This window comes from Apaloderma vittatum, unplaced genomic scaffold (assembly GCF_000703405.1).
Source record: "Apaloderma vittatum isolate BGI_N311 unplaced genomic scaffold, ASM70340v1 scaffold3260, whole genome shotgun sequence".
Taxonomy (NCBI): Eukaryota; Metazoa; Chordata; class Aves; order Trogoniformes; family Trogonidae; genus Apaloderma; species Apaloderma vittatum.
In genome coordinates, this window is record NW_009692720.1 from 120237 (window position 1) to 147148 (window position 26912).

General features: G+C 35.2%; 1 protein-coding gene across 1 annotated transcript in view; it reads right to left on the reverse strand.

Moving 5' to 3' along the window:
* Window positions 1–2819: 2819 nt before the first annotated feature.
* Window positions 2820–26912, reverse strand: part of CCDC141 (coiled-coil domain containing 141) — a gene marked incomplete at its 5' end in the record, with an annotated part of 53123 nt that continues 29030 nt past the window's right edge. The window contains 12 exons of the mRNA XM_009865107.1: window positions 2820–3084; window positions 5014–5900; window positions 9717–9800; window positions 10688–10789; window positions 12426–12535; window positions 13789–13972; window positions 15506–15700; window positions 16835–16975; window positions 22028–22177; window positions 23216–23395; window positions 23695–23883; window positions 24521–24649. Coding sequence (XP_009863409.1) covers window positions 2820–3084; window positions 5014–5900; window positions 9717–9800; window positions 10688–10789; window positions 12426–12535; window positions 13789–13972; window positions 15506–15700; window positions 16835–16975; window positions 22028–22177; window positions 23216–23395; window positions 23695–23883; window positions 24521–24649 — 2616 coding nt within the window. The remainder of the gene's footprint in view (window positions 3085–5013; window positions 5901–9716; window positions 9801–10687; window positions 10790–12425; window positions 12536–13788; window positions 13973–15505; window positions 15701–16834; window positions 16976–22027; window positions 22178–23215; window positions 23396–23694; window positions 23884–24520; window positions 24650–26912) is intronic.

Consider the following 26912-nt stretch of genomic DNA (forward strand, 5'->3'; position numbering starts at 1 on the left):
CCCTAGGAGCCTGGATATACCTCAGAAAGTTTTACAAGGAAGGGATCCCACAGTCTCTGTGCACTTTTCCCGTAGTTCTGTGTCTATTACCTTTTTAACTTGTAGAGCTGATTGTCATGAACAGTGAGTGGTCTTTCTGTAAGTGCCAGCAAGCAGTCACATCCAGCTACAAGTCTACATCCAAGCTACACTCAAATCCTTCTCTATGACATGATGAAAAGTTCACACCTTTTTCTCCAGCTCTGGTAGAACTAGAAGTGAGTTTGGGACAAATTTTTCCAAGTAGGTTGGAATCCTAGCCTTGCTTTCTGAAGGACAGACGCTCACCTCACAGTGTTGTTTTGCTCAACAAATGCCTCTCCTCCAACCCAAAAATGTCAAACATACATCTCTCAACTCACACACTGACCATATAAAAAAAGACAGAACAATTATCCTTCTAGCACTGAACTTTCCAGAGCTTTCAGAATGAAGGATCCACAAGTTAAATCAGATATGCAGCTTTGAACCCAGCTTCTTACAGCGCTACAATGAGCCTTTCTGTCACAAGACTTGTGATAGTGAAGGCTTAATTTAAAAGCCTAATTCTTGCAGAGGCAAGACAAAAGAGAAAAGAAAACATCTCTGCTTCTTTGCTTTCACTCCTGTTTGGTTTTTTTTGTGTGTGTGCATATACTTAGTCTCAATACTTAAGGCAAAAATGCCTGAAAAAGTGATCTGAGTAATTTATAAAGTTACTTACAACATGTCAAAAGGGCCAACATGTCAAAAGGGCAGCCATGATGACTTTCAATTTTTAAATTACAACTCTGAGAAAAAACAGAGCATTTAAGGACTGCCATCACCCAGAAGACTCATTTTCAAGTAGAAAATTAGTATTATGAACAGGATAAAGTTACCAAGCACTGGCAGCTCTGCAGCAGGCAAAACTTTACAGCATGAGAAGAGGCATTTTGGTTTGTTCTTACAATATTGCTTGATGTACTGCTTATGCAAGTCAGCTGGCTCACATAGGTTCTTTGCTGTAGGTTTGTAACAACTATATGTAAAGTCACAAGAGCACAAAAATGTTAAACTTAATTTTACTTTTATGAAAACTGAAACATTCAAATTCACACTAATCATTAAAATTACCTTTACAGTGAAATTAAAAGTACCCGTTAGGAAAATAAGTGATTTTTATACCTGAGAGGATTCTTATGAATCAACATATTTGGGAGATGACTGAACTTTAAAACATTGTGCATGAAGGGTAATACCAATATTAGTTAGAATTCATTTTGTTCCCCCATTTGCTTACCACCTCCTCCTCCTCCTCCTCCTCCCTCTTGTACTGCTGTGAGGTTATCTTCCCTTGAGAACTTCTCCTATTTCAAAGTTACATGAACTTTAATAAATTTGTACTCACTGGGCCAAAATATCTAAATGTCAACTTTCAATCTCACTGACCTGCAGCAATTTCCAATATATATTCTGCTTATAACATGCTACACAGTAAAAGGCTTACTTCATTTCAGCAAATTATGCAAGAGAGAGTATTTCCTCTCTATAAATTTTCCACACCAACATAATTGTAGTATGAAAGCTACAAGTCAAAGATGCAGATAAGGTCATGTTGTTTGACACTGTTTGACAGTTGTTTTTACTGTACAAATAAAAAGTACTGGAGCTAAAGATAGAAGTTGCATTTGAGGTTTCATAAATTAAATCTTTCTCTGGCACAGTTACGTTATTGTTATTAAATACTTAAACAAGTTACTACTTTAATAAAAAATAATATTTCTAGTTGTTCTCAACAACAAAATGTAATAAGTAGGTGGACAATGTTCTGATTTGGATTTACTGCTTTGAAGTTATAGGAGAATTCTATTTGACTGAAATAAAAGATTATTTTTTTTAATGTAAATACACTCACTTGAGCATTTCCCCAATGTGGTTGGCTCTGTTTCAAACAGTGTTAAAAATTTTAAACATACACAAATGTTTACCTCATAAACTACTGTTTCTCTTGTTTTATGCTAAAAATTTAGTGGATTATGAGAAATATTTATATCTTTAATTTTATAAGAAGGCAGGAAGAGTACCACAAACAGACTGGTATTCTGGAGCATCTCATTTTGTAAATGTTTGGGGTGTTTGTTCTAGTATGTGCTAAGGTGCCACTTACACAAATCCTGATGATTCTGGGTCAAATATCTGTAGTGCAGATGATGACAACTATTGGAACTACTGCAACTGTCATTTGTGTAGACTGCCTGCTGCGCTGAGACAGATTTCAAACAGATCCATGCCAGTGCAATCATAAATGGTAGAATTTCTTTGCCAAGAAGCTTTATCCTACAAGTATATTTTTATAAAGCATATGAAAAAGAAGTGTTTGCAAACAATACATTCAATCTTTTAAAAACATTTCAACACCCCTTCCTCAAAATAATACATTTGCTGTTTTAAAAGCATATAAATCCTCTCTCCCCAAAAAAGGCATATCAAAATGTATGTTGATCTGAGCTCTCTACCTGGGTGTATCTTGACATTTAATACTTATAAACATTAAAACTGCTTCCAAAATTTTGTAATGCCAACATTTTTTGAAAGCAAAACTCTGCTTTGTTTTCTAGAAAATCTTTGTAAATTTTTTATCACAATATCACTATGAGAAAGGAGAATAAGCACCTGACATTGGTATTAAATAAACAAGCTCTATATCAAAAGTGGTTTGAAAGTGGTTTGGTACAGATTGTGAAAGATGCAATGTATGAAAATAAATTTAATGTTGTCTTAGCATGTGAGAATTAAGTCCAGTGCAGCCGATATTATACTTATTTTGTGAATAGCCAGTACATTAGTAATACGCTAACATAGATGACACACAGCATTACCCAGCCTATTCTTTTAATAGGTGGCCTGTTACCTTTCACGTGGAGAATGGCACTTGATGAGATAGTGCCGTTCAAATTTTTAGCCCGAGCAACATAGAGGCCAGCATCTTTATCACACACCTTCTGAATGAACAAAGTATGCTTTGTGTCCTTTTGCAAAAGCTTTAAGCGCTCATCTGCAGTCAGTTTCTGGCCCTTCTTGTACCTGAAGCAGAGAGTCAGTTTTCAAGTCAGATTTATGTCACTGTACGCCAAGCAGAACTTTGCAAATTCAGACAAACTATAACACTACACTGACAGCAAAGGAAACAGCTCACTGCTGTGCTCTCCTTCCATGGTTTTAAAGTTATATGTAAATACATATGAATATTTAAACAATTCAAATTGCTGGATAATACATTTTTAATACTAGAAAATGTGGTTCTGCAAATGGTTTTTAATGTACAAGTCACAGTTAAATCACTGCAGTATGGAAGAGAGTAGCCTTGGCCCTAACTTTGTACTGAAACATTTGTTTTTTCATAAGGTGTTGAGTCAATCTGCATTCAAATAGAATAGCCTCTGAAGATGTGTAACATGCAAATTTTCTGAACTTGTGTCTTCAGTATAAAGAAAAGTCAAGAACCTGTTCCTCCACCCTAGCACACTTAACATTTACTTAGTTCACGTCATGAAACAGGACAGAACAACATGTCAGGAGTTATTTCAGAGAACTTGTGTCATATTCTAATGCTTGAGGATTACACTATGTATTGCTGTTGCCTCCTGATTTACATATGGAAGTGAGAGAAGATTCTGCCTCTTCTTGCATCATGATCTTTCAGCATAGGCTACATTTAACATAACACAAACACAGAAATGCTTTTTCATGTGTAAATACAAAAAAGATGTCTACATTGGTACAAAATACATAGTATTAGGGAATTTTTAATTACAAAATGCCCACTTTTTTTCTGTTTTCATAAATTTCTGATTTCCAAAATGCTTTTTAGTTGAATGTTATTTTTTAAAAGACCATATGTTAACAGTATATAGATTTTCGAGCTAAATTAACACTTTCTTGCAAAATGGAACTGAAGGCACTTCTTGTTTCATCAACAACACTCCTCAAAGTGTAGAATACAGAGGTTTAAACCAAAGTAACTTTATTGATACCAACACAGTGTAGCACCAAGTTTGCAGTGTCCAATATTTTTCTCAGTGCCGTAGAAGAAAAATCAGCTTATTACTAAAAAGGCTCGTGGTTTACCTAATTCTTTACATATGCAATAATAATCTTAACATGAAAACATTTCCAGTAAGAGGCATATCTAATTTCAATACATTAAAAGAAAGGCCTCCACTGAAAAAGTCTAATGGAATTAGGGGAGAAATGCCAAGTGAGCTAAAATTTTTGGAAGATACACCACACAGAGAATTACTACCAAAATCTTGAAGCCCTGCCCTTTGTATAGTTCATATGCCCTTTGGCAGGGAATATCTAAAAAGTCATCTTAAAGGTTGTTTATACTACTTCATCTGTATTTCTCACAAATGCAGGATAAAGCCATCTAATGGACATAAAAAAATTCAAAGAGAGCTAAGGCACACAAATATATAATATGAAACTGATTCTCCTAGTCTAGACTTTCAGGGTATTTTTTTAACCTGTAACTTCTCTTCACTTTTTGACAACTGACTTTCTCATATATATAAATGTGTCTCTATGGATATGTAGTGGCTCTACAAATAATTTAGGGTGCACACACGTGTATATCTCTGTCCATCTACACATAAGTGCCAAGATCCCGAGAAAATACAGGTTAATTTACTTAGAGTAAAACTGAAGTGCCCATTTAAGAAATTATTGAACAAGTGGAATGTCATATTCCATAATATAAAAACTATAGGATGTCTTTGCTTAAAAAACATTGAATATATTGCAGTAGTTTGATGCTCTCATTGTTCATAAAATTAAGTACACGGAGATTATTTCAAGTAGTAGTAAATTTGAAGGTGGGAATCATGCAGAAGTGTGGAGGAGGAAGGATGCAAGCCATTTATTCTAGTGTATAGATTAATTAACTTGGTCATAAGTAGTTCAGAGTGTCTTGCTAATGGCTATATTTACTGCTTCTCATTATAAGCTACCCACCATGTCAGTGTAGGCTCTGGGAATCCCGTTACTTCTACTTCCAAAGTTACTGGAGAACCTTCCATGACGGTTTTGTTAGACAGAAGCTGGGAGAAGTTAGGCACCTGTCCAGTTAGGCTGGCCATGCTGTTCTTTTCTGATGAACTTTTAATCTCTTCTCGGGTGACCATCTGCCTCTGGCAGCTTCTGGTGGTGTCTGATTGAAACACGAAACCTGAGAATGCATCAGGCAGAGCATGCAGCCTGTCCTGGGTTTTAGTACAGTTATTCAAGTCATGCAATTGTTCTTGTGTTTCTGCCATGCTTTTACTAAGTTCAAGGTGTTGCAAATGTGTTTTGCTCACTTCAGTCATCATGCTATATACTGGTTTGGCATCTACAGGGCAGGAAGCAGTGCTAGCTTCGGATATTCCTGCTAAGCTACAAGTCAAAGGAGATACTGCTCTGACTTTTGGACCAGAATCTGTTGAAGAGACACAAAACTTCTCGAACTTATCTGGTGGGCTTTCTATTGTATTATTTGTAGCATCAGCATAAGCAGAATTTGTTAAGAGATCAGACATTTCCATCACTTTTTTAATATTAGTATTTTTCTGTGTTTGCAAGCTATGGGAACAGACATGCAGACTACGAGAACTACAACAGCACTGCTCTTCTAACTCTGTTTCAGAATGTAAGATGTTGGATTCTGGTGTCTCAGAAAGCGGTGGCAAAGAGATATCATCAGGTGATATACACTCATATTCATCTCCGGAGGGTATTTCTTCTGCCAGGAATTCAGTCTGTAAACTATCCTCTTTGGCTGAAGATGGCAGCTCTGGATCCTGTGAAACAAGATCCTCACCAGCTGGACAGATAATTGGAATATCAGCCAATTTATTCCTCTCCTTAAATTAGGAGGGGAAAGAAGAGAAGGGAGAGAAGAAGAAGCAGAAAAACAGAGAGAGAGAGAGAGAGAGAGAGAGAGAGAGAGAGAGAGAGAGAATGAGTTATCATTCTATGCATCGTCTTTTCATTCAGAAGCTACCAACAATATTTGAAATTTTTTTTAAATTAAGCTTAATGTATTCTGAAAGTCAGGAGGAATTAAAAGGAAATGGATAGTCCATAAGAAAATTTTTCAGCAGCTAACTGGAATTTCAAATTGTTTGGATAGATTCTAGCAGATATTATTGTAATTACATAGAAGCATTTATTATAACAGTAACAATAAAATTAAGAATTTACCACTTTCTATAAACAAAGCACAACCTGTGGCTTTCCTGCAGGTAATGTTTATAAGAGCACTTTCAAGGGGGAAGGGGGAGGAGGAGATGCCCTAATTATATCTAAATGGGAAGCAGTTGCATAACAATAAAAATATATTAACAGCGAAGTTGCTGGACTGTGACTCTTTGAGAGTCACCAGTCATGTTGAAGAGTTACAAAATTAAATCAACATCTTTAAGATGTTTTCCAAGCATTTTATATTTCCTTCTTTTTTTGTTATCTGTTTCAAGATCTTATCCAAACAGTAGTAGAAAATAATGTTAAAAATATTTTTATATTATCTTGAATCTAAAATAGAAAAAAAAAAATCCTTCTCACTGTGTTCCAGAAAGAACTGGATGTGGCATGATTGCATTACTTTTAATTGCAAAGCATCAAAAACATCTTATTTATTAATTACTTCTCTGCCTCTTATTTTTTATATAAATGTGTAATCACATATTCAGGCCTACTTCATTTGTTTCTGGGCTCTCAGGAACGGAGTTCTTAATATGTGCTTATGCTATTCTCTCATTGCCAAGTTTTATATAAAAACATGTAATCTACTGAGCAATATTTCTATCCACTATAAACTGTTTGCTCAAATCAGTTGGATGATACACTGGATGTCATTGCCTTCCAAGCCAGGTCTCTCTGGCAGTATCCAGTGCAAAAGGGCAGGCAGCAGCACATTCCTTCAGCTTACTTTTTGATTTATTGCTCTAAATATAACCTAACAATTAATGCACAAAAAGTAATAGAATCTCACATGTCCTGTTCCTGTAGATATGGTAGTTTTAATAGATGTGTTTTATGAAGTTAATATGTATGTTAGTTCAAAGTCATGTGATTCATGACAGATTGATGAAAGAATGACTGGAAAGAAGTTGAGATTTTACTATTGTAGTAAATAATTGAATTCAGTTGTAAGATGAAGTTCAAGTCTGGATATTAAACGCGTTTTCCACAAGCATCCCTGATGAAGCCTGACCCTCAAAGTGTCTTTCAGTATGAATATATCATGGATATGAAGATCATAAATCATAATTAACTTTCAAATTTGGTGAAGCATTTCCATTTTTCCCCTTTCCAGTTACTCAGAAATCAGTAAATACTGAGTGAGTTCATTAGCCTAGAAGTATTTTTTTTTAATTTGGCTCTTTATTAATAGTAAACTATTCCTAAGAAATTATTTTTATGGCTTAATTCCAATACACTCATACAACATACTTTCCTAGGGTTTGTAAATTTGAGCGTTACCCAGCTCTTCTAACCCTATCAGTGTTGTTCTAAGTAAGTCAGTTTTACACCTGACCAAATTTGCAAGTCTTTCTTAAATGACACTTCAATAGGCACTTCAGTAGCAAATTCTGGCTGGTTTGGTTTGATCTGCAATAGCAAACTTAATAAATCAAATCTGATTAAATATTAAGAAGTTAAAAACTGCTGGCAATAAGGACCAACACTGAGGACGTGGGTTCGATTCCTGCGCGGTCCCCATGTGTTGCCAGGTCTAGTTGAGAGGTGGCGTCCCTGCCCAAAACAGGGAGGTTGGACTAGATGATCTCTAAGGTCCCTTCCAGCCTAAGCCATTCTATGATTACTGAAATTCAGGGCAGGTATATTTTAAAAAACAAGTCAATATTTCTGAATAGCCAGTCTCTACTGTCTGAATGAAATCAATGGTCCAGGTTTGAATATTCTGTCTATTGAGGAGTACACAATGTACACACGAAAATAGACATTTGGGTAACTACCAGAAGGCCACAAAAACATCCAGTGACTAATTTAAGACCTCAGTGCAAGGATGTGCTGTCATTGTCATGGTCACCTCATCTGGACATCACCAAACTCAAGAGTTGTTTCAGACATTGCTGCAAAAAGTCCCTGGGGAAAATGCTGGGCAAAACATGACAGGCAGGGAGAGAGCAAACTGTCAGACAGGCTTTGGCAACATGGGGATTTTCAGCCCTGGTGTGCCACCTGGGATCAAAGAAGTGTGAGGATAAATGTGCCATGAAAAGCTCTAGGCCACTCTTTAGAGGGTGTTATTTATCAATAGAAGCAAATTAATACTGCAAAACTAGTTTGAAGAAGTATAGATAAAATTAGAGATTGCTGGCCCACTAGACAAGGGGCTGGGGATGAGCCAGGTCTTCCTTGGAAGGGATGGAAATAGGAGACAGAAAAGCTCCAGTGAGAAGAACCTGCTACTTCTTTACGTGAAGTATGGAGTGATGAAAAGGGTGGGGGCATCATAGTTGCCATACTTCACCTATGATATTTGCTGTTTTGCATACCCTTGACTTCTTCCCTTGGCAGCTGAGGCACAGTCTGATGAGGGCTGACAAAGCTGCCACTTAGCAGAATAGAAAATAGGGCTCTGGGTATCTGCTGGGCGAGGTTATTCTCCAGAGGATGGCTCTTTGAAATAGTCACCAAATTTTGAGTGAAATCCAGGCTCTAAGTCAATGGTGAAATTCCCATTGACTTGTAATGGAGGTAACAAAATTGTATAGGTTTAACTTTGGCTTTTAATCAGCAGGTTAAAAGACCTTCTGTATTGAACTGAAGGGAATGGTAATATTAGTTGAATTTCTACAAAACAGCAAAATTTCATGTCTTGTACTACTGGTCCGTATTATCAGTTTGCAAAATGGAGATTTTAGAGCTCTAAATCAATTACCTATGTATCTTTCCTTTCTGAAGACTTAGATATATTATCTCCTGCTCTAACTTAACCAGAATATTCCACACAGTAAGTTACTTACATTTACATCCAGGATGCCACAGCTTTGAATTGCTGAAGGAATTAATCTCATAAAACATAGGCCTGGTTTTATATTGCCTGCATTTCTAAGACTACATTTATTCATAGATAATTTGCAACATCTGATATTCATTTACTATATACTCATGAGTAATACATGCTTGTCTGATAGACTTTTTTAGCATTCTAAATGCATACTCAATCTTGCACTACCTAGTTTCCTTTTGTGCATTGCTCTTAACCTGCATCCGTACTTTGGAACTTATACATGACCTCTGCTGCAGGGAATTTTGGCAACTGAAATGTAACTTAAGTGTTTTGAGTTGAGGGTGAAGACACCTATTTGGTGCTGAGCTCTGTTCTTTATTTGACGTGTTGTACCAACAGTACAGCAGATGATCTGTTACATGATTTCATACTGAACTGCTGACAGCTGTAGTTGCATTCCATCATGTTTTGTCCATGGCTGCTTTCCTGATTTTCACACTGTTGCAAAACTGAAGCAATTCTGTGCTTGTTTTGCATTGGATTTTTGTAATACTGTAAGTGAGAAGAAAATCAAAGCCTGCCTCTATAACAATATCTCTCACTTTTGAAAAGCAGCGAATTAAGGAGTAAAATTCCTTAGAGAGCACACGGGAATGCCCTTCTATTTGAATTTTTAAAAATGATGAACACCAGATACCTGGTTAGTGTCAGTAGAAGACAGTATATTGTTTCTCTTCTCAGTAATGCTTTCTGAATTTGTAAGGAATTCACTTGACACCATCTGAAAGAAAAATGTTTTACACAGAATCACAGAACTGTTGAGGCTGGAAAAGACCTCTGAGATCATCAAGTCCAGTCTATGACTCAACACCATCACATCGACCAGACCCTGGCACTAAGCGCCACATCCAGCCTCTCTTTAAACACCTCCAGGGATGGTGACTCCACCACTTCCCTGGGCAATGCATTCCAATATCTGAGCACCTTTTCAAAGGTACAGGCAGGGATAGGACCATGGAATTCTATTTACCTCCATAAACTACTCCCATCTTACTTTTAAAACTTTTTAAATAGCATTTTTTTTCCTCTGATGAAGACCTTAATGATTCAACAAAGAATCATAATTTCCACTGTTACCTAGTTCAAATTCTGAGCTATAAGGCTTCTCTCATAGCATGTTACTTATAAATACTTTCACAGCTTGTGTCTAGAGGTTATGTGAATATTAGAGCTCTGGGAAATACTAATAGCCTCCTCTATTACTTCCTATACTCCCTTAAATCTTTACAATAAAGGAAGAGCAGAATATGTTCTCCCTCGAGGAAGGAGGAATGGCCACAAAGAGGACATCTGCGTTAAGAATACTGTAGCAACAGGACCAAAGGAAATTTGATAAAAGATTACAAAATAAATATTATTTTAGAAAAGACAGAGAGATACATAGGCAAATAAAAAGAAGGCTAAAAAATGAAATCCATATGAAAAAATATGTAGATTGTATAGAAGGCAAAGAGGTAGCTAAAAAAAAATAAAATACTATATGAAGACCACACCGATAACACCCATCTAAAAAAAAAAGTCAAGAAAGTGAAAACTAAACTTTCCAGCAATACGCAAGGCCTTTTAAGAAACAGAGCTCTAGTTAAAAAACAACCCTAAAATACTAACCTGCTGCTTTTTTCCCGCTGCTTTAACAACAGCCTCACACGCTTCTTGACCATTTCTTTCTTCTTTCTGAACAGTAATCAACTCTTCAGAAAACTCATCTTTCTGCCAGGTGAAAAGAAAATTAAGCAAGCTTATAGAAAATAGAAGTTAGCAATTGTTAGCTACACATTGGCTTATGCTCACAGTGGAGCAATGTAAGGAAAAGTAAAAGCTTTATATTCACAGTTGTGTACGTATAAAACAGATGTGTGTATTTCACATCTTTATCTTTCCACTGAAAAGGTTACAGTCCTAAATGAGTTCTTACAAGAAAGTGCTGCATTATTAATTTTAGATTTTAGCACTGAACAAGTGAAAAATACTGGGTGAACTATTCAATCTTTGGTTTTTTTGAAGGAAAAAAGTCTTTCATTTTGGACTCAAAAATTCCAAGAATTGTTCTCTTCTGACATTCAATAGCCATGTAAAAGCAGGAAAGATTGTGCAATACAACATTTCTCCTGAATTTGTTATGCTTTAAAAATGACAAGGAGTGAAATGGAATATGTAGTCATGACATTGCATACTCATAGCACCTATTTGTGTAATAATTTGCTGAATATTTTCATAAGATATACATTGACTACTGAAAAATTCTGGAAATGTTTAATAAGAATACTAGTTTTAAAATCTCAGAATACTACATATTATAAAAAAGTAGTTTTAATTCAAAAATGTTTCGGGACTACTCTATTGCAGAAAATTAATTTTCACAATATTCCTTTTGACTGACTTTTTAAAAAGAATTATCCAATTAAAGGTTGAAGTAGTTAGTAAGTCGTTTATGAATATCTCTGTGTAAAAGAAGTGTTCTCCAAATAACTCTGTTAAAAAAAGATAACAAAATTTGTCAAAGTAAATTATGGCATTCATTTTGAAATTCCAGTTCTCTTGAAAAGATCCATATTATGTTGAACTAACAAAATAGATCAAAGGTTCAAGCCCTGTTCTGGCAAAACCTGCACTTACTGTCCGACATATAACATTTATGTAATCATAGATTGGGAAAACAACTTCGAAAATCCAATTGACATTTATATTGAAGGGTTTTTATGGTCACAGTGAAAGGCAAAGTCTTTTTCCCATTCCTCTAATGACTTTTGGAACTAATTTGTATTTTTGGCATTTCTTACTGCCTTTAAATATATTAATGTATAATTTGAATGATATCAGGTTTTATACTATAATTCCATCAAGGAAAAGTGAAACGACATTCAACATCAACAAGAGCAGGATATGTCAGCACCTTAGTTCTTCCAGCTTCACAGAAGAATTAACCTATCAGCTATTGCTGAACATGGGAGATTTTTGATGCAAGCTAGGTTGTTTGGCATTTTATAGATCTAGCTGTTAACTATATTACTATATTAACTATATTACAGTACCAAGGGAAGAAGAAAGATGAAAAAAGTATTTGTGTAGATACTCATTTTCCCCCAAAGGTTTTTTGAAAGTAGTACCAGTTCTGAAAGAAGTTGAGAAAAAGAAACCTAGGAGGAATATGTAGTCCACAAACAACTAGCACTTCATTGATTGATTAGAATCATTACCTAAGGTAATGGAAAAGTAAACAATTAAGAAATGTGTCAAACTGTCATCAATGATCCTCAGGCAAAAGTACAACTTCAGACACTAAGCCTGATAAATTGATGCAGATGCAAGACATTCTCCAGATTTTAAAAAAAAAAAAAAAAATTACCTTAATCTCCTTAAGTTCTTTCAGAGTTCTACACAATTCATCAATAGAATTAATGACTTCTTTGTACTTTAATATGGCTTTTTCAACATACTTCTTTCCTTCTTCAGTACCTACAAAGGTAAAACAACATGAGAGTAGAACAGAATGCCTCAAATAGATGTGTATCAATGAATGTACTTTGCAAACTCCATATATTACAATAATTATGTTTTTCTGTGTTGTGTTTTGCTGAAGGAGTTCTGTGATTTGCAGTGATGTGCTTTTCTACCTCTTACTACTTACTTCAAATCAGCCCTCAAAGTCAGTGCAGATCTGCTAAGTTTCTCCTTGAACAAAATTCCGTCTGGCTAGTTATACTGTTTTAAAAGATACTGACCTTGTGAATTGTCTCATAAACTAGTTGCCTTATTATACAGCTAGGAGGCACTTAGACCTTTTTCATAAGAAATACAAAACAAAGGCAGGATGGAGAAGCTTTTTCCCATGTAATGACTTAAAAGATATTAAGCAGTTTCTTTCTCCCACTGTTCCTAATTGGTTAGCATGAAGAATCCATTGTCAGCTCCTTTTCTACAGATAGGAATGTTTAAAGATTTGAGAAGGTTTAAGAGGGAAAAAAAAAAAGGCAATGTGTTCTCTAAATAGTCTTTTCAACACTAAGTTATAAAAATTTAAAAGCACAGTTTGACTCTTTCGATTTTTTTCAGATTTACTACTTGAATTGATAGGCTACACAGTATCCTTGCACATTTAGATGGTCACCTTATCGGGATAAAATAACTTCAACAAGCATATAAACATTAAAAGTGGGAGAAAAAAAGCAAAACCTGAAATTTGTTGACCTTCATTCATTTGACTCAACAATGTTTTAAATCAATCAATAGAACTGAAAGTACAGTATTTACATCATCTTTTTTTTTTTTCTTATAAAATGCCTAAGGAAGTTGGCAAGTACCACTAGTTATTCATAGTGTTAATGTAGAAAATTCACTCAGCACTGAGGTATAACAACGTAATATACTTTGACTTCAAAGGCTTGCCTGTTATGAGGTGACATAAGCCATGAAATCTTAATTTCAAGCTCATAAATATTACAAGGGCATTCCGAACACTGTGATTTCAAGGTTAACTCAAGCTGTATACAGAAAACCAAGTAACTGCCAGGCTGTTGAGTCCTTTCACCTTTTTGTTTTTTTAAATACATTTTCTGAAATCCTTCACCTCTTCCAGTCAATACTTGAAAATGGTATTTGTTTTTTAAACTTCATGGCATTTTCTTCTGAAATGAACAAATCTAGAAATCTGCTTCCTCCTGTCCTAAGTTATTTTTTCCTCCACATTACATCACCAGACCATTCCTCACCATATAATCGTCCAGCAAGGTCTATAATCTCCTGGATTTTTTCTTCTTGTTGAGGCACTGTAGGCTTGATAAACTTATTGAATTGCTTGTACAGAGTCTCTATTGCTTCTCTTGTTTTGCATTCTGCAGAATACTTGCGAACTCTAACAACTGTTGCACTCACGTCTTCAAACCAAAATTGACACTGAGGGATAAAAACACTGCATTATTTGTAGAATAGACTGGACTATTCTTAGACTTTCCACAACCAGTGGCATACAGTATGTCTTAAATTTTCTTATTTTAATTTAACCTTCTTCTGTTCATTACTAATGTTGCTTCAAGTATTAATAGCTGTTAAATTTTCTTTAAACACTAGATCTATGCTCATCTTACAAACATGGTGAGGTTAATAATAACAGTTCTGCAAACATATGTTTGATTTCCAAGTTCTTTCCACATTGTATATCAACTGACTACTTTCACAAAGGTCTTATCATGACCACAGTTACACCTCTGTAAGGGCGGCAAGGTCACTTAGATTTAGTCTACTAGCAACCAAGGGGTTTGGTCTCAGCAACCATAATAGTTGCCAGGCATCTTTCTACTGACAAGAATGGGCTTTAGAACATATCCTTAAACATATCTGGTTAACTGTCCTCAGAGAAAGACAGAATCTGGTGTTCAGTCAGTATCATCTGTATTGCCTTGTTACAGCAAACAGTTAATAATCACCATTTTTAACTGCCTTTAAAGTCAGCATTTAGGACTGTTCGCTGAAAGAAAATGTAAAAGGCGATCCTTTACAAGGAGTTAAATAAAAAAGCATTCTTAAATTTTAGTTCTAGGATATAATCGATTCCTTCAAAGGAGGGAGTTAGAAAATGTACAAGTACAGCAAATATTAACAAATTGCTTTGCCAAAAATATATGAAATGACACATTGATCAGATCACTGGACACTGAAAACATCTTTTGAACAAAACTTTAGTATTGTGATCCATCGTTAAGTGAATTTGTCAGGCTTTTAGGTCACTTTCGAGATATGAACAGTATTATTTCTAAAAATAAGCAATGACGACAGGATTGTGCTTGCCTCACAGTAGATGCACCAACAGTGTGGCAAGAGGAAAAATACTGTTACAAACCTTTCTTAAAAACGCAGTGCATAAGGCAGTCCTCATCCACATTAAACTAAAGAAGTCCCCATAAAGACTTAGACTGCAGTTCATAAAGAAAAAAACCATATACTTAATTGTTAAGTCTATTAAAATAGACATACTGCTTTTAAGGAAATGAATATTTTACTTTTCAGTTCCAGCATTACATACCACACAGACAGCTCTTCCTGACAACTAACAAAGTAGGTATTTTGATAACCTGGCTTTTGTGGTTTGAAAGCTATCAAAGAGGGCCTTGTGGCACTTACTGTGTTGCCTCAGAATATACTTCAAGAAAATGAGCCCGTAAGTATGATCATAGGTATGCTGAATCACTATGAAAGTCATACAGAGGTAGGGTCCCCAGTTATATGCATGGCAGTGCAAGAATATGGTCATGCTGCATGTTTTTCTCCACAAAGTTACAAATAAAGAAAAATTAAGATATGTATATATTTTTATCAATCTACTACTTTTGGAAGCCACAGATATTGTTTGAAGTACTTATAAGCACTTTTATCTATCCCAGTCCTGGATTGTTATTACAGCCACAATGGGCATCTCGGGCTTACTAGTACCTCTTCCATCATCTGTTGTAGATGCTCCACAAGATCCAGATTTTGCTTGTAATCCTCCACAACTCTGCTAAAGTCAGTCAGCTGTTTTTGTAATTCATTGATAGATCCCAAGAGGACTTTAACTTTAGCATTAGGTTCATTTGCTACAGAGCCAATGACTTTCTTCTCTAAATTAACCATCTTCTTTTTAAGAACCTGTTTAAAAGATTTACCAATATTAAATATCGCAACAAAAATAGTTTTATTTTTAGAAATAAAGAAACTAAAAACATGGGAAAAACACATAAACTTATATATTGTCCTGTGTTTTAAAAATTACAAGCTCCTTTTTGAAAATTCAAAGGAAATCAGAGAGCATCTACAATGTTGATTAAAATCAACTTAAATTATATTTACTGAAGACGTATTTGAGTTACATTTTTCAACTTAAAAATAAACAAATACCTATAGTAATAAAAGACAGGATTTTGAACAGAATATCTTTCAATGAATTTGCAAATGAATAAACATTATTAAACTTATGGAGTCTTGGACTAAATACAAGTTAATTTAAGCATCAGTTATTTATGTCCTAGAATATTAACATACTGCTCAAGAATCTGATGAAGCAAGAGGAGTGACGATCTAGCAGAACCCCAAAGATGAAAGTGGAACAAATACTCATACTAGTTCTTTATGATGTCTGGTATAAACACGACCTGTAAGATTTAGGGTAAGATGGTGTACCTGTATGCATATATACACATATTTTATATCTCAGAACACTGGTCTTGACAGTTGATCAAGACTTTGTTATGCTAGCTGCCTTACAAGTGATGCAAAAAGGTAGGCCCTTCATTTTTGTTTGGAAAGGAAGAGATTGGTTTAAAATAGGAATGTATTTCATGAACTGTCCACATACATACTTGTAAGAAGATACAGTGGTAGGAAGAGTGGTGCCAGCAGGTCAGAGGTGATTATTCCCTTCTGTGTAGCATTACTGAGGCTACATCAGGAGTCCTGTGTCCACTTTGGCTCCCCAATACAAGAAATAGCTGGGCATACTGAATCAAATCTAGCAAGGGCCCACAGAGGTGACTGGGCATGTGTTATACAAGGACAGAGAGCTGAGATCTTTTAAGCCTGGAGGAAAGAAGGCTCAGGGTGGATCTTATCAGGAGTTAGGGGAAGATAAGAGTAAAGGGAACAGAACAATGAAAAATGTCCCAGAGGAAAAGTGAGTAACAGGAAAGCTCACAATACTTTTTATATCTCCTCTGATTTGCTTGGCACAGGCCACAGCAATTCAACCAGTGAAGCCTTCACTAAGACTCAAATTTCTAATGTTACCTGTATTTTCTCTGCATATGTATCCACTTGCTGAATCTGTATTTTAAGTACTTTCAAATTACGAGCTTTTTCAGTTTTCTTCGTGTAGTTAAACTTCAAATTGTTGAATTTCTTTTTGAGATCCTTAAATGATTCTCTGAGCTGAAAGAGAGTAAGCATATTTGTTAGTAAAAAAGAAGCCAGCACACTTCAGTTTGTTTTTCCAAGAGCCATTTAACAGACCACAACCTGAACATCGAAAATTGAATACAAATTAATAATAGTATGCCATCTCACAAAGCATCTTTATTTCCTCAGAATGTCTTTCTGTTAGTTGAAACTCATAATCTTGCTAAATCAACATTTTTGCATTCTGGATGCTGAGTATTGTTTCCAGAATGAGGCAAAAAAAAAACCAAACCTGGGGTAAAGGATGAGATCCTTGCTCAGCTACTGTATGAAAAAAATCCTTTCTGAGAGCTTTCGCTGATTTTAACTAGAGGCAAATGCTCTTCACATACTCTAGTCCATTCACTGGAAGTGAGTAGCCATGTAAATGTGCTTAGTTTTCAGAAAAACAGTTTTACTGGGCTTGGGCAAGTAGAATTGTATTCATTCATAGTACTTTTCTCCTGCAAGACAACATCTAATTTATGTCAGGTTGGGTTTTTTTTCTGGAGTTCCTCCCTCCTTCTCCTTTTTCAGAAGTCCTGCTTCTGAAAGGAAGTTACCAAGCAGCTTAATTTTATACATTTTGCTAGTCCAGACATTCTAATGCAATTATTCAGAGCATACAAAGATGGATCCAGTTCTTTGCATGGTCAGGATGTAGACTCTGAGTACCTGCCTTTCAGATAACTATTCTACAAATATCGTAACAGATTCTACCTAACAGATACATAGAGTAAGCCTTGTCTCACTACGGCTAGATAGATTTCGTACCATGTGAGAGTATCGTTACTAGCTAGCACTGACTTGGTGCAGCAAGCTCAACAATAGGGAAAATTAATCTTACAATAATATATTTGTTCTCTGAAAGCTATGTAATTTTCAGGTTTATTTACAACTGCAAAAATCCTTTTAGATATTACATTTAGTTTTGAAGAATACTTTTAAGCTACATATATGATAAACAGACAAGCAAAAACCTGCTTAAAATATCTTTCTGGAACCTTATAAAAGGTAGCATTTAATTACATTGCAATTCCACGATCACATTTTCAAATTATATATAATTCATAAAATTTGAAATTGAGGAATATAAAAAGAAATTAGTTTATATTTCCTTTTTTTTTTAGAATTACACATCCTTTGGGTTGACAATCTTTTACTTTCAGGAGAATGTAGACTAAGTTACGTAAAATTATATTTATCTAAAGAAACTGATATAAAAGAAATGCAGTAATTCTAATTATTTAGGGCCCCTTCCTCCAGACACAAATGAAAAGAACTTAACTCAGCGTTAACAACTTCAGGTCTCATCCACAATTTGATATTTGTTTGACATATTTTAAGCTTTTTTAATATTAAAAAGTCTTACAGACTTCTCCCCCTGCCTTCGCCCTCCCTCCCACCTCAGAATCCAGGGAGTAATGAAAGCTCATTTTGCAGCTACTGTTACTGGAACAGATAGCAATCAATCATTATTATTATTATTATTACATACTAATGTTAATCCATCAATGGATATATTTTTCATTTTCATTTCATCTAGGGGGATGGTGGCGCATTATTTCAGCCGTGAATAGACAGATGGTGCTCACTCAGTGTAATGGAAGAGAATTCTATCACTGGCACTGTGATCTCCAATTAGTTAAAGCTCTTTATCCTACTTAATTGCACAGAATAATAAAATCTATCTAAAAGCGCTTTGTTAATAAAACCACCTATGTGGAACAATATTTTGTATTTAGAACACAAGAACCCTGTCTTCTGGTTTAATATTGAGGAAGAGATGAGCAAGAGTTTATTTTAGTTTATTTCACTGGCTTATGCACATACATAGGCTAGTGATCATTTATAAGGCCAGGGGCTCTCTTCGTAGCAGTATGTGAAATTAGATCACCTTGTTTCAAATATGACGGCTCATGTGTCAAAGGTCTGCAGCTGCTGTCGCTCTTCTCTTTTAGCCTCAGTGGAAAAACCAGATTCAGCTCAGACTTGTACATCAGCCCCTCAGAGTGCAAATACACAACTCCTGTGATCATCAGCAACTGTACCAAGGACAACGTATGTTTGCCAGCTTTTAGAAAGCTAAATATATCTATTTTCCACTATTTTCTGCAAAATTAAATGCAAAAAGGAACTATATACTCTGACACAACTCAGTGGCTACAGCCCACAACTTTAATGGAACTTTGTAACTTGTCCATTGTGTCATAGACATTAATCAGGCAGCTGTTCCTAACTATAGCTGGCCTGTCATGAGTAGAGAATGATAGAGAAGGAGAGAGGTTTAGGTGCCAATTGCTCTGATTTATCACAAAACTACAAAATAAATGGAAAAATAGAGTTATAAAGGTACTTTGAACATGTTTTTAACAGTAGCATTCCTGTAAAATGCTTTGATTCCTCTGTGAGCTACTCTAGAAGGTACCTCAGTGTTGTTACCCCTTTTTATTCATATGTAAAACTTGTAGTAGCACTAATAATCAAAACAGCCCATGAAAGGAAGTTGCTGAAAATGGATATTCACTAAGTCACTCAGATTAAAGAACATCCAGCTAGAAAGTTGGAAGAAAGAGAAGATGTTGTTAAAGTAATTAATAATTACTTTAATTCTGGGATCACAATCAAAATAAAACACAAGGTGAGAAATGCGCTAAGTATCAGTTCCTACTAACTTGTGAATGGAGACAGCTCATTACTTTCTACAGTTAAAATCCATGTTTTCAGGTGTACCTTTCCATAAGCGTATAAATAACGAGGCTTTTCCATTGCACAGATTGTCTTCTGTAAGTAACTGTGTCACGTATAATACCCTGAACAGAATCAGTGTAGTATTAAGATACAGTTACCTGAGGCTTGACCCAACCCTGTCGCAAATGATTGCGGTGTAATCATAGAATTCTAAGATCATCAAGTCCTACCATCATCCTAAAACTACCATATCTACTAAACCATATCCTGAAGTAATGCAGTGGAGTTGCAGCTCTTCTACACAAGTTACTTAGTGAAAAAGGAACCCCAGGCTGGCAAATACAGATCTCAAAGGTCATAGCAGTTTTCCTTACACCTTTCAGAGGGCATAAAATCTGTTTTTCACCTTTGCAAGTGCTCTTTAAATTAAAGAAGGTACACAAAAAGCACACATTTTACTCTTCTGTCCTCCAAGACTGTTTCAAAGCTCAAGCTGTGTATCCTTGGCTTTAAATTTAACTGTTTCCTTGCTTTTTATAGAAGCACTAATATCTTAAAACACAATGATCTAGCCAAGTCCTCTAAGAATATTTTCAAACACCAGAGAGTCCTAATCACAAAAGCCCTTGCTCACATGCTTTATGTAGACAGTTAATTTCACTACCTTAAATGTAAATTAATTCAAGTTTTTGCAGCAGAATTATCTCATTGGCTATGTACTTGACAGCTATGGACAGCTGCTGCTTGCTGTTGCAACATGAAATATTAATTTGCTTAGACATAGTAGATGGTAAAGAAATCAGTATTTCAGACAAATATGCCAGATATTAGCAATACTCAGACTAATTTCTGAGGTTAAAATAAACAGAATTTAAAATACTCCAGTGAATGCTTGTAACTTTAATGTTTTTGAACTAGATCAGTGCCTGTTTTCTTGATACCTGAACAGAAATAGTTAGAAAAAAAAAAAATTTGGAAAAAAGGCAGTAAATCAATGTATATACATATACATTAGCAAAGTATTTGTATAGGAAATGCATTCTATACTAAGCTCTAATAGAAAACAAATCTAAAGAAAGAAGTATCTGCACATTGAACTAATATATTTCAGTTACGTTACATTCAAGATTCAATTAGGTTTGGTGGTGATGCATTTTAACTTAGACAACATGGCTTTCCCAATTTAAAATAAAATAATAAAAAAATAGCACTAAAGACATGCTATGCAATTATTTTGCAGAAGGTGTCCATTACATATAAGAAGATAAAATGCTACATTTTGCAAAATAGGGCATGTGTTTACATGCACCTCTTTTTTGGTGCCCATATACCTTCAGTTTCAAAATATCATTTTGTGACGATGGATACTTTTCACAAACATACAAAAATATTTTGTAGAAGAAAACCCAACCAACATTTTTCTCATTAAAAATAATTGGGAAAGAAATCTCAGTCACTTCTATGTTGGTGATTTTGAAAAAATACAGTCTTTTCTTTGTTCAGGTGTGGATTTACGTAGCAAAAGAAAAAATAAGAAGTGTAACATTCAGTGTCCTGTGTTTCTACTACCTATGCTTCGCACTACAGGGAAAGTTAGCATGAAATCCTTCCAGGTAAGAATCCAGTTTCTGTACTTCATGGATGCATGAAAGTGCAATCTACAGAACATCAGGATCACTCTGAGAAAACTGATTCCATCCTAAATTAATTTTTTTGAAGAGACATCTATCTAATTCAGCGTGCTTAATTGTGAGTGTTTTTTTAATTGGCCTGTTAAGATGCTAAATTAATAATCATATTAACTAAATAATTTTTCCAGACCTAAGTTCCATAATACTAAATTCTAATGTCATGTGCCAAAGAACATTTGTTTTTCTTCTAGCAGTTTTTTGTGTGTCATATGGTAGGTTTCAGAGAAAAATCTGAAGTACTAATTTATGCTGAACTTTTCATAAAATACCCTAAAAAATCTTTCTAATAGCCTTACAACTGCCATATATGTAAATTGTAGTTTTGTTTGAAACTTTAGGTTCACAAAAAAGAAATCTAAAGACTCATGCTTTTCAGATGAAGCTAGGAGCTGCAAGCCAAAGAAAATATAGCTATTTCCAGTCCTCATGGTACAGTGGAAGCACTTTATTGCCAGCCCAAAAGCTTGATATAATCCTGAACTGCAGCAGTATGGATCATGGATTATTATTGCTGCTGTGTGGATCCAACATTGCTGGTAAAATGAAAATCAACTTTTCTGTATACATATGATTCATCCAGGGGAATGGTTAACACTAACATATATTATAGAACACAACAATCCTTTTATCAGTCTTTTCATGTATTGGGCTTTATCTCATTTACCTCTTTTATCTCCTCTTGACTGATGCAGTGTTGGAAATGCTGTGACAGTTCTTCCTCATACTTATCGGCTTTGGAGCTCCAGTTAATGCTATCACACTCAAATCTAGCAAGTTCTTGCTTCAGATTCTTTACAGAAATATTCAAGCAATTCTAAACAAATAGACAATAGAAACAATAGAATATAAACAAATAGAACTTAGAAAAGGTGTTGATTTCACCAATCTGAAATGAAAATAATTTTGAAGCAGAACATGCCTCAAAGTCAGTTGCAAAGGGCTATGGTAAACTTCTAAATCTCCACTACATTGAGAGTCCTTTCAATCACTAGTACTCTGAGGAGTAGCTTTGGGTCAAAGTCACAAGTCACATGTGCTTTCTGCTCTGAGCAAAGAGGAAGGGGCCTGCTCCAGTCCTTTACCACCTGGAGATTCGGCCCTTTCTGCTGTCAATCAGTCTATGGAGCCTGAATAGCCTACTGGCTATATGAATAATGTAGTCAGGTCATAAGGGAATGTCTTTCTTTCTCCCTAGTGAATGTATACAGGGCAATGACAATCCCACCCTGAGTAAAGAACTCATTTCTGAAATTACGTCCATTTTTTCATGCAAATCAGTCTTGAATCTACTAGTAAGATAACACTGTTGTTATATTTCTTTTTGTTCTTTTGTTATCCTTTCCTTATAGGAGGATAAACATGTAAAGCAACATTTACAAAGTAGCAGGAATCTAATATATAGATGCAGCATTCAAGGAATCACCAACAGAGTCTTGAAGTCCACAAAGAATATTAGAATATAGAAGGTCATAGTGATGATATTTTAAGATTAATTTCCTCCCTATTTCAAATATATTTCGATGTTTTTCAGATTCAAATCTGTTCAGAGAAAGTTAAAAAATTAAAACAAGGTTTCAAATAAAAAACGCAATTTGCAGTGTAACTACTGAAAAATAAGTTACATCACTCATGGATGTTTAATTCAATGTCTGTATATTAGCAAACTCTAAAAGCAGAAATCTAAAAATTATCAACTGTTTTACATTTTCTATTTTGCTTTATTTGAAAAGGATCTTAAATCTCTGTATTTTTCTCAGAATATTAATAAAATTTTGTACATCTAAAAGTCACATAACTCAAATAATCTTTCATATTTGTCCTTTATTTCACAAATCATTCTAATTCTACTCACAGGTTGCTGCACTGCAGACAAGATATCTGCTCCTTGGGTAATAAGCAGTTTAAATAGCTGTCTGATACGTGTGTGTTTCTCCTGAACATTCACAAGGTAGGCTTTAGCATGGTGCACATCTTCAGGGTGCTCACATATTTCAGGAATATCCAGTTCTCCCAATTTTGATAGATGTTCCAGCTGGAATATATTAAAATCAGTATGCATTTAAAGTCATATGAAAGGAAGCTTCACATTTCTTTCCTTACCTATAATGTGTTCCCCTAAACTTTGTTGGTAAGGGTTTAAGTAATTAAATTTGGCTTTAGGTCTGAATTTTAAATTTACTAAATTTCATGCAGTTTTAGATCTAAAATTTTAATTCTGAACACTAGGCAGGTTAATAGCATTTGTTTGGGAGAAGAAAAGAAAGACAGACACCAAAACGAAAGAGTTTAACTGCAATGGGAAGAAGGTATATTTTAAAATATTATACTCACTTCATTTTTGATGTGATGGAACTTGACTGTCTTGTTGAAAATCTCATCATACTCTGCCATTGTGTTCTTTACCATTTGATGGAAACAAATAAGCTCACTTATACTCTCAGAATTCTCTTTCACAGAAAATCCTTTCTGGCTTGGCAATTCTAATAATTTTATCAGGTACTCAACCTCAGCATTCAGTTGCTAGTAAAAAAAAAAAGCAGATGTTACTCAATTTACACAAATATATCTGCAGTTTTTCCTTTACATTTGATGAAATAACAACCTAACAGTGGTAAATTGCCTTGGGAAAAACCAATGCCATGCTCTTTAAAACACTCTCAACATACTTTCCTTTTCCATAGTCATGGATCTCAGCTGTCATCCAGAAAGAGCTTTGGATCAAAACAAGTCAAACTTGTAGAGAAATGGCAGACTGAATTACTAAAACTCAGAAATAGTATTCACAGGAGATGGGAAGCTCAGCATGTCAGTCCTCAGCCTTTGACCAGCTCTAATTTGAGGGCATCAGGATGGTACTTTCCTTGTATTTCCACCACCCCAATGTTTGTGTGTCTCTTTAATACACAGCTAACACCATATGACACTGAAGATAAAATATCTCCTCCCTTACCTTAAAAGCACACACAATCCTTCCTTCTGGAAAAGTAATGCAAAATATAAAACACTGTGACCTCAGATACTCTTTCTTGGTACACACTGAACAGTGGTTCGCATCTATATTGACCCCAGACACTCTATCAATGTGAATGTGAACCATTGTTCAGTGTGTACCAAAAAAGACCTTTTGATCCACCACACACTTCACTAGCTTTCTCACCTGGTACTGGGGTTTCATTTGGTTAAGCTTTTTCTGTAGTTCCAAAGTGATAAAAAGGTCACTCCCAAGGTCAACTGTCGCTGCAAGCCGGAGTGCGTCATCTTGAAGAATCTCTAAGCCATGGGTAGTCTAAAAGATAATAAACCAGTTCAGGGTTTCTATCTGTAGCAAATAAAATATTAAATTTAAATTCAAATCTAACAAAAATCTTTCCCAAAGCAGACACCCAGATGCTGTCAGTAAAACTTCTCTGTCTCAAACCCTCTGAAGGACAAGGTGGTAGGAAATCTTGAAGAGTGTGCAAAAACAATTCAGACACTGAAATCTCAGGACTTGTATACACAGTGTATTTTCTGTGATAACAGATGTTGTGGTTTAGTTATTAGTTGCAGTAGGCAAACAGTGGCTGCAAACCTCTGGTTCTGCTTTTAAGGAATTTTGCACACTGTCCTTGCGCCAAGAAGGTTTCAATCCTCTTTCCTTATGAACATGATTGGACTTGAGTTTAGTAACTATCAGGACATAGTTTAGTAACTAAGTCACAACAAAATTGTGCCTTTTTGAAACAAACCCCAATAAAGCACTGCTGGTATAGTATATGCAGTTAATTAAAATTTAAAATCTGAAGTGACTTCTTGGACTTATGTATCTTGGAACAAGGGCAAAACAGATCAAAACCATTTCATGTCTCTTGATGTCTATCTGAAAGGGACGTTAGGCTATGAAGAAGTATCTTACTGGTCATCTCTCTTTAAGTGATACCTGTAATAGTCGGTGAGAAAGAGCCACACAAAGTAACAACAATCTAAAAACGTTTGTTCCAGTTCCTTTTTTTCCTAACTATTTTACTTACAATTTTCAGTTGTTCTTTAAATATCTGGTACTGTTGCTTGACGGGTTTTTCTTCAGTAATTTTAAAATTCCAGATTGCCCAAAGATTCGTCAGCTCTTCCATTTCTTTACTCAGATTAACAATGATATCTTCTGTTATACGTACTGATTTTTCTACTTTTAATATTAAATTCTCATTTACCTAGAAAATAAACAGACATTTTTTCCCATATGTTTTTATAAAATACAATTAAAACATAATACTAAAGTCTCAACAACGCTTAACAAAAAACAATTTTTCTAGCGGAACTTCATATTTATAGATGTCTTTTAATACATTGTTCTCTTGGAAATAAGCAAAGATCAATGGAATTTGTATACTGACATGGTTAATGTTAAACTTTCAAACATAAAACAGGTCAATAATGATTGAGTTATTTCCATCTGAGAGCTGTTTCTCATACAAAATAAAGTCATTTCCGAATAGACAACCACCCAAAATAGCCTTTTGGGGAATCGTAACTGGAAAGTGACGTAGATAAAAACCGCTCCTTTGTGCTGATAACCAAACCAGCACAGAAGCATGGGAAGGTGTTTAGCATTTGAACATTTGTGGGTTTTTCCCCTTTTTAATGGAGCCCATGTCAGAAATACTAGAAAAGTGGGTAATGCTCTTTTTGGTTTTTCCATTTCACAAATTTTCTTTTAAGAACAGTTGTGTCTGTAAATTACTTGTATGATCCCTATCTTCCAGATATTAAAAGATACAAAAGAATATCACAGGAACAGAGTAGCAGAAAATATGGTGGCAACACACTTCCAGGTCCTCAGGGAGAGAATATCTGAAGATGTGTTAAGACTTTAAGTGACTGCAGTGCAACCTTGTGTTCACACATATCCAGCCTGCTTTTATACTATTTTATCTGTGCCTGGCTGCATCCAGGTGTGAGAGCACACACTTTAGCCCACACTGCCTGCCTGATCCCTTTCCCTCCTTAAGGAGGTTTTTCCATCTCATCTTGCATGCTGCTGTATGTTATCAACATCAACTCCCCCTTCTCACCCTAATGTAACTGCTCCCTAGCCTGTCCTACAAGACCAGAAAGAACAGCTGGATAGCCTGGCTGTCTGCATTGATTGGGTTCAATTTAGGAGGAGTGCTTTGGGGAGTGACTGCACATCTAAAATGATTATCTCGTGAGAAGGTGATGGAAAATTAGATAGTGATGCGTAGGCAGTGCAGCTGAACCCCAGACAGAATGTAAAGACACCAGGACAGCTCGTCTTTAAGAATGCTGCTCTAGCACACATTTCTTTAGAACTTCATATACTCAATTAGTAAAGACTGCCCCTTAGTAGAAGTAAAAACCTTAATACAGTACTTGCATATATGCTGCTTTCCAACATGAACAAAAAAAATATGTGCACGTATTATATTTGCACGTGTGTACTGGATCACTTACTAAGGGCTGTTTGTATTACTTATAATTCCTTAAGCACTCAAATACTTCCATATTTTAAAAATACATAGCAGCATTATTCCCTTTAAAACTAGATACTG